This window comes from Patagioenas fasciata, chromosome 2, assembly GCF_037038585.1.
Source record: "Patagioenas fasciata isolate bPatFas1 chromosome 2, bPatFas1.hap1, whole genome shotgun sequence".
Classification (NCBI taxonomy): domain Eukaryota; kingdom Metazoa; phylum Chordata; class Aves; order Columbiformes; family Columbidae; genus Patagioenas; species Patagioenas fasciata.
Genome location: NC_092521.1, coordinates 169,793,827 through 169,806,716, shown reverse-complemented (window position 1 = coordinate 169,806,716; position 12,890 = coordinate 169,793,827). Strand labels below are relative to the sequence as shown.

Here is a 12,890-nt window from a genome sequence, read left to right as displayed (position 1 = left end):
AATAGACATTCTTTCTTCCTCAAACCGCGCTCCCGTGTTTCCTGTCTGCAGCACTCACCTCCTGGTGCGGTTCTGCGTCGCCTGCTGCTGCTGCTGCACCTGCTGCTGCACCTGCTGCTGCTGCACCTGCTGGGGGGCCGCGCGCTTCCTCGTGGGCTCCATCACGGCCTGGGGCAGCCCGGGCCGCACTGACGGGCTCCCGACGTACGGGGGGCCCGGGGGACCCATGGGAGCCCCTTGGTGGGGCATTCGGGCTCCTGATGGCATCCCAGGTCGCTAGGAAAGAAGCGGGACAGAAAGAAGAGTCAGTTTGGTCCCTGGTTCTTCAGCTGCAGAGACATTTGTGCATAACCAGACACTAACGCTGTCAAGTTCCCCCTTCTGACCACTCTGAGAAGCACTAAGCACGGACACAGAGCACATGAGCTCTGGACTGTATTTCCTGGACACCCCAACAGGCACTCAGTGACGGGCAGGAGACAGGGATGAGAAGCACTGGTCGTGGGAAACCCCAGCGGTGGGAAACACAGCCCGGCTGGCCCAGGGCAGCACGTCCCAGCTCCGGACCGGGGACAGGGCTGTGGCAGCGGGGCCGTCCACCCGCACAGCTCACACCTCCGGACCGGGGACAGGGCTGTGGCAGCGGGGCCATCCACCCGCACAGCTCACACCTCCGAACCGGGGACAGGGCTGTGGCAGCAGGGCCGTCCGCCCGCGCAGCTCACACCTCCGAACCGGGGACAGGGCTGTGGCAGCGGGGCCGTCCGCCCGCACAGCTCACACCTCCGGACCGGGGACAGGGCTGTGGCAGCGGGGCCGTCCACCCGCACAGCTCACACCTCGGGACCGGGGACAGGGCTGTGGCAGCGGGGCCGTCCACCCGCACAGCTCACACCTCCGAACCAGGGACAGGGCTGTGGCAGCGGGGCCGTCCGCCCGCACAGCTCACACCTCGGGACCGGGGACAGGGCTGTGGCAGCGGGGCCGTCCGCCCGCACAGCTCACACCTCGGGACCGGGGACAGGGCTGTGGCAGCGGGGCCGTCCACCCGCACAGCTCACACCTCGGGACCGGGGACAGGGCTGTGGCAGCGGGGCCGTCCGCCCGTACAGCTCACACCTCCGGACCGGGGACAGGGCTGTGGCAGCGGGGCCGTCCGCCCGCACAGCTCACACCTCCGGACCGGGGACAGGGCTGTGGCAGCGGGGCCGTCCGCCCGCACAGCTCACACCTCGGGACCGGGGACAGGGCTGTGGCAGCGGGGCCGTCCGCCCGCACAGCTCACACCTCTGGACCGGGGACAGGGCTGTGGCAGCGGGGCCGTCCGCCCGCACAGCTCACACCTCGGGACCGGGGACAGGGCTGTGGCAGCGGGGCCGTCCGCCCGCACAGCTCACACCTCGGGACCGGGGACAGGGCTGTGGCAGCGGGGCCGTCCACCCGCACAGCTCACACCTCGGGACCGGGGACAGGGCTGTGGCAGCGGGGCCGTCCGCCCGCACAGCTCACACCTCCGGACCGGGGACAGGGCTGTGGCAGCGGGGCCGTCCGCCCGCACAGCTCACACCTCCGGACCGGGGACAGGGCTGTGGCAGCGGGGCCGTCCGCCCGCGCAGCTCACACCTCCGGACCGGGGACAGGGCTGTGGCAGCGGGGCCGTCCGCCCGCACAGCTCACACCTCCGGACCGGGGACAGGGCTGTGGCAGCGGGGCCGTCCGCCCGCGCAGCTCACACCTCCGGACCGGGGACAGGGCTGTGGCAGCGGGGCCGTCCGCCCGCGCAGCTCACACACCAGTCACAGCTACAGGGCGCTCACAGCTCCAGGGATTCCGACTGTGCGTGGACCAGCGGGGAGACGAACAGGCAAAGCGAACCACGGAAACACTGACACGGCATTTTCCGTCAAGAGCCCGCTCCTTCACCTACATTGGGAGCAGTGTGAGCTCATAAATGACACGAATCCCTCAGGGAAAGGCCGTGTCTCTGATCAAGCCCCTCAAATTAAAAGAAAGGAACGTGGTAGTTCGCAAGCAGCCCCTGCAGACATTCTGATGTCCTGACATTTGTGTTCACTTCAGCGTGCTCTGAGAAACCCTCTGGGTCAAACCACGAGCTCAATGCTACACAAGACACACACTAAACTGAATTCTAAATCCCAAAGTTTACAGTCATGAAGGAAAAAACACCAGTAAAATAACTACCACCCGTAAAATGCAATTTAAAACAGAGAAGAGATGAGTTTCATTCTGAGAATTATCAAGACGTTTGTTTTATGTCTATGTACATGTGAAAACACAGACAAATACACAACCTATAGGCATTTGAGCCAGTATGTGAATAAGAATAACCATACACAAAATTATTTTGAAAGTCAAGTCCCTTTACAAAGTCTTTTAAGGAAACCAAGATGCAGCAGCATCTATTATGGGTAAATAATTGGTTAAAGGACAGAAATGAGACAAAAACAATTCGTTTAGAAAATAAAGGAAGGCACCCAGAGTTTGCTGGGACGTTCTTTTGAGCAGAGCCATAAGCAGCCTGGAAAAAGAGACAAGGAGCAGGGAAGTGAAAAAGTTATCCCAGCTGGCAAAGGGGAAGATCGGTTCCAAGGAACTGCAGAAGGGCTTCGTGGGACAGAGTGGACACTTAAAAGGAAGGTGAACACAGATTTCAGTACGGATTGAAGGGAATTACATGGGGAAAACAAACCCAGCCGTCAGACACAAAACGACGGGCTCTGAGCTGATCGCTGCCCTTCAGGAACAACATCGTGGAGTTCAAACGGTCACTTCAGGAAAGGAAAAAACTTCACTGCTTACTAGAGGTCAAAGAAAGCCATTAAACCTAATAACTGCCAAGGAGGGGAACGGAACACCGCTGCGCACTGCCCACGGCCCGGCCCCGCGCTGAGTGCCTGTGCAGCTCTGCTCCTGCAGCTCGGTACGCTGGGGCAGATCCATAAAAACATACAGAATGGCACGGAAATTGTTAAGATATGGAACTGCATCCGCATAAGTAAAAGTAAATACATGATGGTTTTCCACCTGGAAAGAGGTGACCCAAGGTAACCCAAGGGGGCATTTCTGGAGCTCTGCAAAATCCGGAGTGGCCTGGAGAGGGCAGCGGGGGACTGGCTGTTCAGTGCCCCTTCAGACCATAAACCATGAGCCGGGCCCACAGACACAAAGGGGTTTGCACACCGGGAGCTGTCACCCCGAGCAGACCTTCCCAAAGGGTGCTAACCCCAGGGAAAGCGGCTCCGGACCGGCTCGGTCCTGGCACCAGTCCCCCGCGGCCTGCAGGGCGCGGTGCGTGCACCCAGTCCACGGAGTTTGCACCGTTAATAAACAGAGTAACAACTTTAAACATGGTTTAGTTCATAATTATAATATATATTATCATAGTACATAATTCTAAATATAATTTGGACCTGCATCTCTAAATTAACCACCCAAGCCCACTGTAGCCCCCAAAGCCCCAGCTCAGAGCCCTCCCTGACCACACAGGTCTCAGACATTCCCTGTGCATGAAGGAAACCCGAGAAAGAACGAACAGGAACGGAGGGTCAGCAAAGGCCCAATGGCTACACTCGGTATGGACAGAGCAAGGCTGACGTAGCAGGGAGCCCAACACAGCAGAATTCAGCAAGCGTCCATGCAGAAAGCGGTGGAGAGAACGGTGGCTGAGCAGAGAACAGCAAACAGGCTGAACCGAGGCTCTGCCGGAGCTGGAAACTCCTTCCACAAACACGGAGCTCCGAGAGCGGCTGGAACAGAGCAGCTGCCCACGCAGCCACCCCCACCCGGGCAGAGCCGGCACAAATGGCCCAGAAAATGCTCTCACTTGAGCCTGTATTTGAGATCTCTCTGTGTCTGTCAGTCTGCACACCGTGGCCTCCTTCCAGCAACGGGCAGGCCTGCTGTTCCCTGTCAATCACTGGGGACATTTGACATTCCGGAGAGACGAGGTCCTGAGCGCGGCCATCTCGTGCGTCCCTCCCGGGGACAGACCCGGCTGCGGCCCCACCGCTCTGCTCTGCAGAGGGCACCTCGAGGCCTGGAACAGTGTCAGCAACCCAGATCTACTCGATTTAGATCTGACATCTTCCAACCTCCTTCAGTGCCTTTGTTAAGCATCAAAATAGAGAAATACAGAGAAAGCACCAAACTGAGAAACAAGAGACCACATTCAACCCTGCCCTGCGCCGCCTCACCCCTTCCCCTCCCACCTCACGCTCCCGTCTCCAGGATCACCCGCAGATAAAACATCGCTCACGAGCCACTGCTGCGTCCCTGCCAGCCCACCAGGCTCCCCAGACACGCGAACGCTTTTGCCATCTCAGCTGTTATACAAGGAGAACACACAAGCAGCACCTTATCTAAATGCTTATTTTGCTCTCAAACACATGTACAAGACAAGACAGAGATGGACAATACATTGAATTTCTCACAGTCTCGATACTAAAGAGTATTACAATACCATCACATCTTTTGAGAGGGATCTTGGAGGTCCACCTGCCTACAGATCCGCATCCATCTCTCCCCTGTTCCTCAGGGGGCTGAACCTGCCCTGACAAGTTCCACGTGTGCTGAAGGTCGCAGTCCACAGCAGCACCCACACAGCACCCTCCCGCCACACCGCCTGCCCCGGGCCACGCTGCCTGTCCCGGCTCTGTCCTCAACCACTGACCACCCCTGGTTTGCCCCCTTTATTCCACATTACATGCATTACTCTGCACTACTTCAAACACCTCACAGGCCAGAGGACAAACCCAGTGTGGGCTGCAGGCCCTGAGGAAGAGCACGGTACGTGCCCCGCTGCAGGGACCGCTCTCACGGCTCCGAGATGAAGCAAAGAGCAAAGCTGCCCGCAGAGCAGGGGGGCAAGGCCAGGCAGTGCACAGGGGCACACAACCAGCATCTCCAGAGCTGCAGAACAAGGCCAGGCAGTGCACAGGGGCACACGACCAGCATCTCCAGAGCTGCAGGGCAAGGCCAGGCAGTGCACAGGGGCACACGACCAGCATCTCCAGAGCTGCAGAGCAAGGCCAGGCAGTGCACAGGGGCACACGACCAGCACCTCCAGAGCTGCAGAGCAAGGCCAGGCAGTGCACAGGGGCACACGACCAGCACCTCCAGAGCTGCAGAGCAAGGCCAGGCAGTGCACAGGGGCACACGACCAGCATCTCCAGAGCTGCAGAGCAAGGCCAGGCAGTGCACAGGGGCACACGACCAGCACCTCCAGAGCTGCAGAGCAAGGCCAGGCAGTGCACAGGGGCACACGACCAGCACCTCCAGAGCTGCAGAGCAAGGCCAGGCAGTGCACAGGGGCACACGACCAGCACCTCCAGAGCAGCAGGGCAAGGCCAGGCAGTGCACAGGGGCACACGACCAGCACCTCCAGAGCTGCAGGGCAAGGCCAGGCAGTGCACAGGGGCACACCACCAGCACCTCCTGCACACACCGCGGGCCCGGCGCTCCGCTGGTGGCCGTGTTCCCGCACGCCGTCCATCGCCGCTCACCGTCCGTGTGGCGAGCGCTGCGCCTCCCGACAGCCGCCCACGCCCCGCACCCCTGTCCCTGCTCCCAAACACACACACCCGCTTTTCCACCTCTGCCCTGTGCGAATCTCCTCTGAACCACCTCTGTCCTCCTCCCCTTTGTCATTTCTTCAGGCGAACTTCTCAGAAATGAGACAACACTGAACTGCTGCTTTTCTGTGTATTTCTACTGCAGAGGCTTTTCCCAAGGGACATCAGCGCCATAGCAGCCGTGTGCTAAAGCAGAAAAAAGAAGAGTTCCTGTCTGGACACACCAGGTAGAAGAAAACAACCCAGAGAGCTGACAGGTAAAAGTAAAAGAAAGCGTCAAGAAAATAAAAACCAAAAATGCCCCTAAGAGCCTTATAGAAAGGGCCTGAGCAGGGAGTCGGCGCAACGCAGCCCAGCAGCGAGCGGCACCAGCGGCGTCCTGATCCGAGGGACAGAGCGCCCGCCCCGGCACCATCGGCACCCCCATGGCAACAGCGAGCAGCCGCGGCCCCGCGGGGTTCGAGAACACGGGAACCGCGGGGACTGACAACCACAGTTACCAAGAATACAAACAGCATGTTTTAAAACTGAGAACAGCTACCTTGGCTAGACAACACATCGTGTTAGTGCATTACAGCAGCTACTGATTTCTGTAAGGCGCAAACATAAGGAAGAGGAGGCGCCAGACGCTGTCTGAGGGTCAGAACACGCCACTGGAAGTACCTGGAACAGTTAAGAAATTTAGACCAGACTGATATTGTCTGATGGCAACAGGTTTCCGATCACACAAACAGTGTCCCACTGCATGTGCTGCTTCAAAATGGACTCCTAGAAGTACAAGAAAGCTGCAGACAGCTCCTCTGCTCTCGCTATAGACATCACCTCATACGAGTTCATTTTCTAACGTCTATTAATCTTCTAGATTTAGTAAGCAGAAACATCAGTCTTGCAGTTCTTCATGCTCGTCTGCCATATTCACCTTCCTCCACTTCCCAAAAGCTCTCGCCCATTTTCATATAACGTCCACGACCATCCAGAAATCTCCAATTTAGAAAACATCCCATTTCGTGAACTGTGAACCGTAACTTGAGACAAAGCGCGGTGATCACTTTTCTATTTCATACGTGTCCATTCATGGCTCAGGAAATCAGACAAACCTCAAACGAACACTTGGATGCATCCAAGAAAAATAATACATCTTTGGGATTGAAACCAGCAAACCCTATAGACTAAAACATAAATCTTTGGGATTGAAGCCAGCAAACCCTATAGACTATCTTTGAGTTCGCAGATCTGATCACACCCACCGCTGAGCTCCGGCGCATGGAACGGGGTGGGTGTGGAGAACTCAGTGTCTGGGTGAAGCAGCGCCAGGGTTCTTGTCCCCGCACTGCACCGTGCCCTGCTGCTCCCTGGAACTGCAGACACTGGGTTAAATCCTTCACTGCCACTCTTTTCGTATTCCTATAGCATTTCTTTCTTAGAAAACAGAAGAGCAATTCAAACATCTCGCATCAGTTACATCTGTGCCAAGATATTCACCCGCAAATCTGGGTTTTCTCAATGAGCAACTCCAATCTGTTCAACAAGCCCACACTGCATAAAATCACACTGATCTCTGTTAGAGGCCTGGATACAATTAGCATGATTTTCTTTCCCTAACTACGTGTGAACTTTCCTACACTTGCCAGCCTGCGATGAGTCCGGGGCTGGGAAGGGACAAACCTTGGGTCTCCACGGGCAGCTCACGCAGCCCAACACCGCGCAGTGCTCCCCCCTCCAGGCTTCCGCAGGCACGGTCCCAGCCAAACCCCTTCCCGAGGGGAGGTCCCGGTTTCCCCAGGCTGCCCCGAACCCCGCTTGGCACAGCAGGGCCTGCACAGCCCACGACCTCACCAGACCCGGCCCGGCACGGCCCCGCCGCGGCAGCTGCGAACCGGCGCCGGATGCGGCCACGCTGTCCGAGCGGTGCTGGGGCTCCTCTGCAGCCCCTCCAGTGCCGGCCGATCCGCGCCCTGACAAGGTTGTGTTGGCAGCCATGGTAATATAAAAATTAGTAGGATATTTTTCATTAGCTCGTCTCTTCCAGCGGTGATCTCTGCAAACTGATGACTGTCTGGAAGAAACAGTCACCTTTATCCACTTAAAACAGATCAGCGTTCCATTTGGGGAGAATATATTTAGTTCTTCCCATTCTAATGAAACAAATATAATTTTTATATCCTACTGAAATGTGAGTCCTTGAGGTCATCCAGTCCTTCCTTGTCTCTAAGTAGTATCACCGGTATCTCCATTATCTTTGATAGGTGTTCACTTCTTCAACCAGTGCCTAAAAGCCTCTGGTGACAGAGATCTTACGACTCACCTCATCGGCTCCCATCCTCACATATTATAAATAATAATTTTTTAAAAATTCTCATCTAGATTAAGTCTTCACAGGCTTCTCACCACCACTGACCCCTGAGTTGCTCCTCCTTTGCTTGCTGGTCACGCAGGTGACCAAGATCAGGAAAATACTCCTGTGAGTGTGCCCTGGATCTGCCCTCACTTCTGCGCTATCCTCCGCCCATCTCCTGACCCGTTCACCTGCTTTCCCAGCAGCGGCTGCTCACGGGACAGCCAAACCCTCCTTAGCACTTCATTTAAAACCCAGCAATGCATGAGGACACGCAAAACCCGCTTATGAAATCAACTGCTTATTCCCTTTTCCAAATCACCGATAAATCTCTTAGACGCTCCACACGCATCTTTGGGGCATCAGATCTGTCTTTTTGTCTGTTTAACACTGGTGACGAGTTGACTACCACTGCCTCAAACAGCCACCAACGCCACGGCACGCGCTGAGAGCGCCGTCCACGCGCCGAGAGCGTCTTCCACGCGCCGAGAGCGCCGTCCACGCGCCGAGAGCGCCGTCCACGCGCCGAGCGCGCCGCCCGCAGAACAGCGTCTGTGCTCACATTGAATCCTCCGGATCCGAGACGCAGATAACCAGACAAAACGACGACCAAGGATAAGCAAAGAAGCCACATAAGTGATATAGAGGTTCGTATAAATCAGCAGTCTCAATGTGTAACTGATATTAAACTGTAGAGATTAGCAGGAACTATACAAAACCCATATATTAGCAGAAAATAAATATGGATAAGGACTTATATTAACAGGAAGAGCTTTCTGAGCACAGCACAGAGGACAAAGAACAAGATCGCTATGGGAAAAAGAAAGTAATTTGAAGTGACAGCAAGTATATTGTAAATACAGATATGACTTGATGGTTGAGAAAGGGACACAGACCTTTATAGGTGTATCTTGTGTACAAAAGGCAGGAAGATTGGTTTTGGAAGGGAGATAAAGTGGGAATGGAAAGAGGACGCAGAAGCAGATTAAAAAGGTCAGAACAGCACAAGAAAACGAACCTCTCAGCAGCTTCGTGTGCGAGGACGACACCGGCAAGGTCGAGGGCACGAGGCGCCGGAGAAGACGGAGCCACGAGAGGACCGATGCTGGACAAGAGCCGCGGCAACACCTGCACACGCGCCTGCTCGCAGACAGGGGGAGACCTGATGGGGTACGAACACGGGGGGAACGAGGGGACGAGGGAATGGGGAACGGTAACAGGCGCTCCAGGGATCCAGCCCACAGGGAGGCCGGAGACAGAGGACAGAAGAAACAGGAAGATCACTAACTTGGTTTGGTCAACACAATCTAAGGCAACAGCTGGACACTCGGAGGGAGGTGTCATAGAGACTGCCTGAAACGTACTGCTGGACAGTAGAAAACGCATCAATAAAGAGACAAATCAACACAAATGTGGTGATTAAAGCTATATTTATCCATAAAAGTGACAGAAATAGAGCAGAGAGGAACACACACACACAAAAAAGAGAGGACAAAATAAAGGATGGAGCCTTTGGGGAAAAAAATTTCTCTCTTCCCACAAGAACAATGTGCAAGGCCCTGATAAAACAGAACAGGAGCACAGAATTGTAAAAACAAATAACCGAAAGAACTGCAACCCTTACGAAAGAGCTGCTGCCCACAGGTGTGACAAACTGTCAGGAACCCAGGCAGGCGGAGAATGAAGCGTCACACCTGAGATTTTTACCCATTACGAGGCATCACCGTCCAGGGTGTCGGGACAAACAAGGCAGAACCAGGAGAACAAGCGCAGAACCAGGTGCGCGGGAGCACGGGGCGAAGCGACCTCAGCGCAGGAACGCGTGTTCCCAGAAAGACTGAGCGAACCCAGAAGGAGCTGCCCCTAGGAACAGCGCGATTTACCCTGTTCACCCAGCGTTCACACCGCAAAAAACGTTTCTCTATCTACTATTCACCTCTATTCACCTCTTCCTCTTCTTCTTCTGGGGAAGAGGAGAAAAGAGAAAAAAGAAAGGCGCATCCTGCCATAAGAAAATCAAATAATAAATAAGTAATTTGAAGAGGAGACTTTTCCCTGAAACTAGAGCAGAATCAGACTCCATGAAATGGAAATAAAACCCAATAGCTAGCAACACGTAAACTCAAGGTAACGGCTGTGACAGCACACTCTTATTTGGTAGGATACAGGACCAGGGGTGATAAAATGAAGTTATAACTCTATTATCTTTTTTAGGTAACAGAAGACTGAGTACCCCAAGCTGCGCTTTGGTCAAAATGAACCTGAGACAGGGAAGAACCTGGGAGGCCAAGCGGAACTGCAGGAGATGGTGAGCAGGAGAGGCGAGGGCACCCACCACGGCCACACCGGGATGAGCCGAGCAGCCCGGCCCCCCCGGCGCGCGGCGCGAAGGCGCCCAGTGCAGATACTCCGGGTACAGCGGCAAAACTCCCAGGGCAGAAAAGGAAGAGTTCTCCACCATCCACATCAGTAATGGAAACGAGCTCTGCTATATTCATTCTGGTATAGATTAAAAATTCCCGTGTTTCGGCGGCCAGCACGCTGCTTTCACGTGAAGTCCCGCTACACGGGGAAGAAGCGCATTCACAGAACTGTTTCTGCCACTCCTCTTGATAGTGACAGCAGACGGCTGGTGTGCAAATGCCAACACAAACCATGGGAAAGGCAAAAGCGTCCCCTCCACCCATCCCTCCCAACCTGCCCGTGGTTCTGCTCAGATACAGCCATCCTGAGCAAGTCACCCCAATACCCACAGCCCACACTGAACCCGTTACAGACCCGCGCACCGGCTCTCCCATCACCCCAATAACCCACAGCCCACACTGAACCCGTTACAGACCCGCGCACCGGCTGTCCCGTCACCCCAATAACCCACAGCCCACACTGAACCCCCGTTACAGACCCGCGCACCGGCGCTCCCGTCACCCCAATAACCCACAGCCCACACTGAACCCGTTACAGACCCGCGCACCGGCGCTCCCGTCACCCCAATAACCCACAGCCCACACTGAACCCCCGTTACAGACCTGCGCACCGGCGCTCCCGTCACCCCAATAACCCACAGCCCACACTGAAACCCGTTACAGACCCGCGCACCGGCGCTCCCGTCACCCTAATAACCCACAGTCCACACTGAACCCGTTACAGACCCGCGCACCGGCTCTCCCGTCACCCCAATAACCCACAGCCCACACTGAACCCGTTACAGACCCACGCACTGGCGCTCCCGTCACCCCAATAACCCACAGCCCACACTGAACTCCCATTACAAACCCACGCACCGGCGCTCCCGTCACCCCAATAACCCACAGCCCACACTGAACCCATTACAGACCCACGCACTGGCGCTCCCGTCACCCCAATAACCCACAGCCCACACTGAACTCCCATTACAAACCCACGCACCGGCGCTCCCGTCACCCCAATAACCCACAGCCCACACTGAACCCATTACAGACCCACGCACTGGCGCTCCCGTCACCCCAATAACCCACAGCCCACACTGAACCCATTACAGACCCACGCACCGGCGCTCCCGTCACCCCAATAACCCACAGCCCACACTGAACCTGTTACAGACCCACGCACCGGCGCTCCCGTCACCCCAATAACCCACAGCCCACACTGAACTCCCGTTACAAACCCAGGCACCGGCGCTCCCGTCACCCCAATAACCCACAGCCCACACTGAACTCCCGTTACAAACCCAGGCACCGGCGCTCCCGTCACCCCAATAACCCACAGCCCACACTGAACTCCCGTTACAAACCCACGCACCGGCGCTCCCGTCACCCCAATAACCCACAGCCCACACTGAACCCGTTACAGACCCACGCACTGGCTCTCCCGTCACCCCAATAACCCACAGCCCACACTGAACCCCCGTTACAGACCCACGCACCGGCTCTCCCGTCACCCCGCGCACCCGCGATCTCCAGCTCCTGCACTCTGTGCCACATCCCTGCTCCACGCTTCAGAAACACAGAATGCCACCTCAAACTCCTTCACCTTGCGAGTCCCACCATATCCAGGATGTGCAGGACACACTATAGATCCTATACATCTGGAGAAAGCTTGAACTATGGAGACAACTTAGGAGCCTGCATGAGCCTCAGAGATTTCTGTGATCTGTGCACAAAAGCCACCACCTGATGTCTTCAAAAAGGTGTCACAGGAGGTGCCAGAATCCTCAAGAGAGAAAGCACTCAAGACTGTCAGTATCCAAATAATATCTGCGTTCCTTGGCGCTCTTTAACAGTCTTATTTTTGTTAAATATGTATCAATACAATTAATCCAAATGTTATAAATGGTGACTGCTTCCAACCACTAGAGAGTCATTTAAAGAACATCGTTTCCAATGCAGCAAAACAGGGTTGGCATTTCCCCTTAAATGGAGATCGAAGACCTGATTCTTAAACAAAAGCTGGAACATTTTTAAGGACCTGAAGGGTGGCTCTGGTGAAGCATGGCACCCTGAAACTCTCCTGTGGGGGAGTTCCCATAGACCGCCACAGATCTGCAGAGCTAATCTCTTCAAGCCCCTGAAAGTCACCTGTTAAGTAGCCAGAGGATACACGAGAGCCAAGACTGGAGACAAGAACCAGAGGCAGCACCACAGGCTTCATCAGGCTTTCATCAGAATTGTTTTCCAAAACACAAGTTTGATTACAGAACAAAGTGTCCTACAAGCCCATTTGGGTCAGATCCAGTGCCGATTCTGCACCGTGACCAGGCTCGAAAGCACGCTATTCGCCATTCATGGAGAATCAAAGCAGAAATCACAGCACACACCCCCCAGACGCCAGGCTGTGCCACCAGCGCACCGGCGCACGTCCTGGGGGCTCCGCGGCCCCGCGCCGCGCGGCGAGGCAGAGCAGCGCCGGAGCACCGCAGAGCTCCCGCCCGGCGCGCGGCCGCCGCTTCCACTCATCCCTCTATTCAGAGCCAGCCAGCTCACTAACTT

General features: G+C 55.7%; 1 protein-coding gene across 7 annotated transcripts in view; it reads right to left on the bottom strand.

The window, feature by feature from the left end:
• The window catches only part of SMARCD3 (SWI/SNF related BAF chromatin remodeling complex subunit D3), a 96,485-nt gene that overhangs the window by 46,491 nt on the left and 37,104 nt on the right, over positions 1–12,890 (bottom strand). For 6 of the 7 annotated variants that reach the window (XM_065829773.2, XM_065829771.2, XM_065829772.2 and 3 more), the window contains one exon: positions 59–276. In XM_065829773.2, the coding sequence (XP_065685845.1) occupies positions 59–267 (209 nt within the window). In that variant the 5' untranslated portion in view covers positions 268–276. Of the gene's footprint in view, positions 1–58; positions 277–12,479; positions 12,828–12,890 lie in introns of those variants that run through there. The other variant, XM_065829776.2, reaches the window with a different exon arrangement.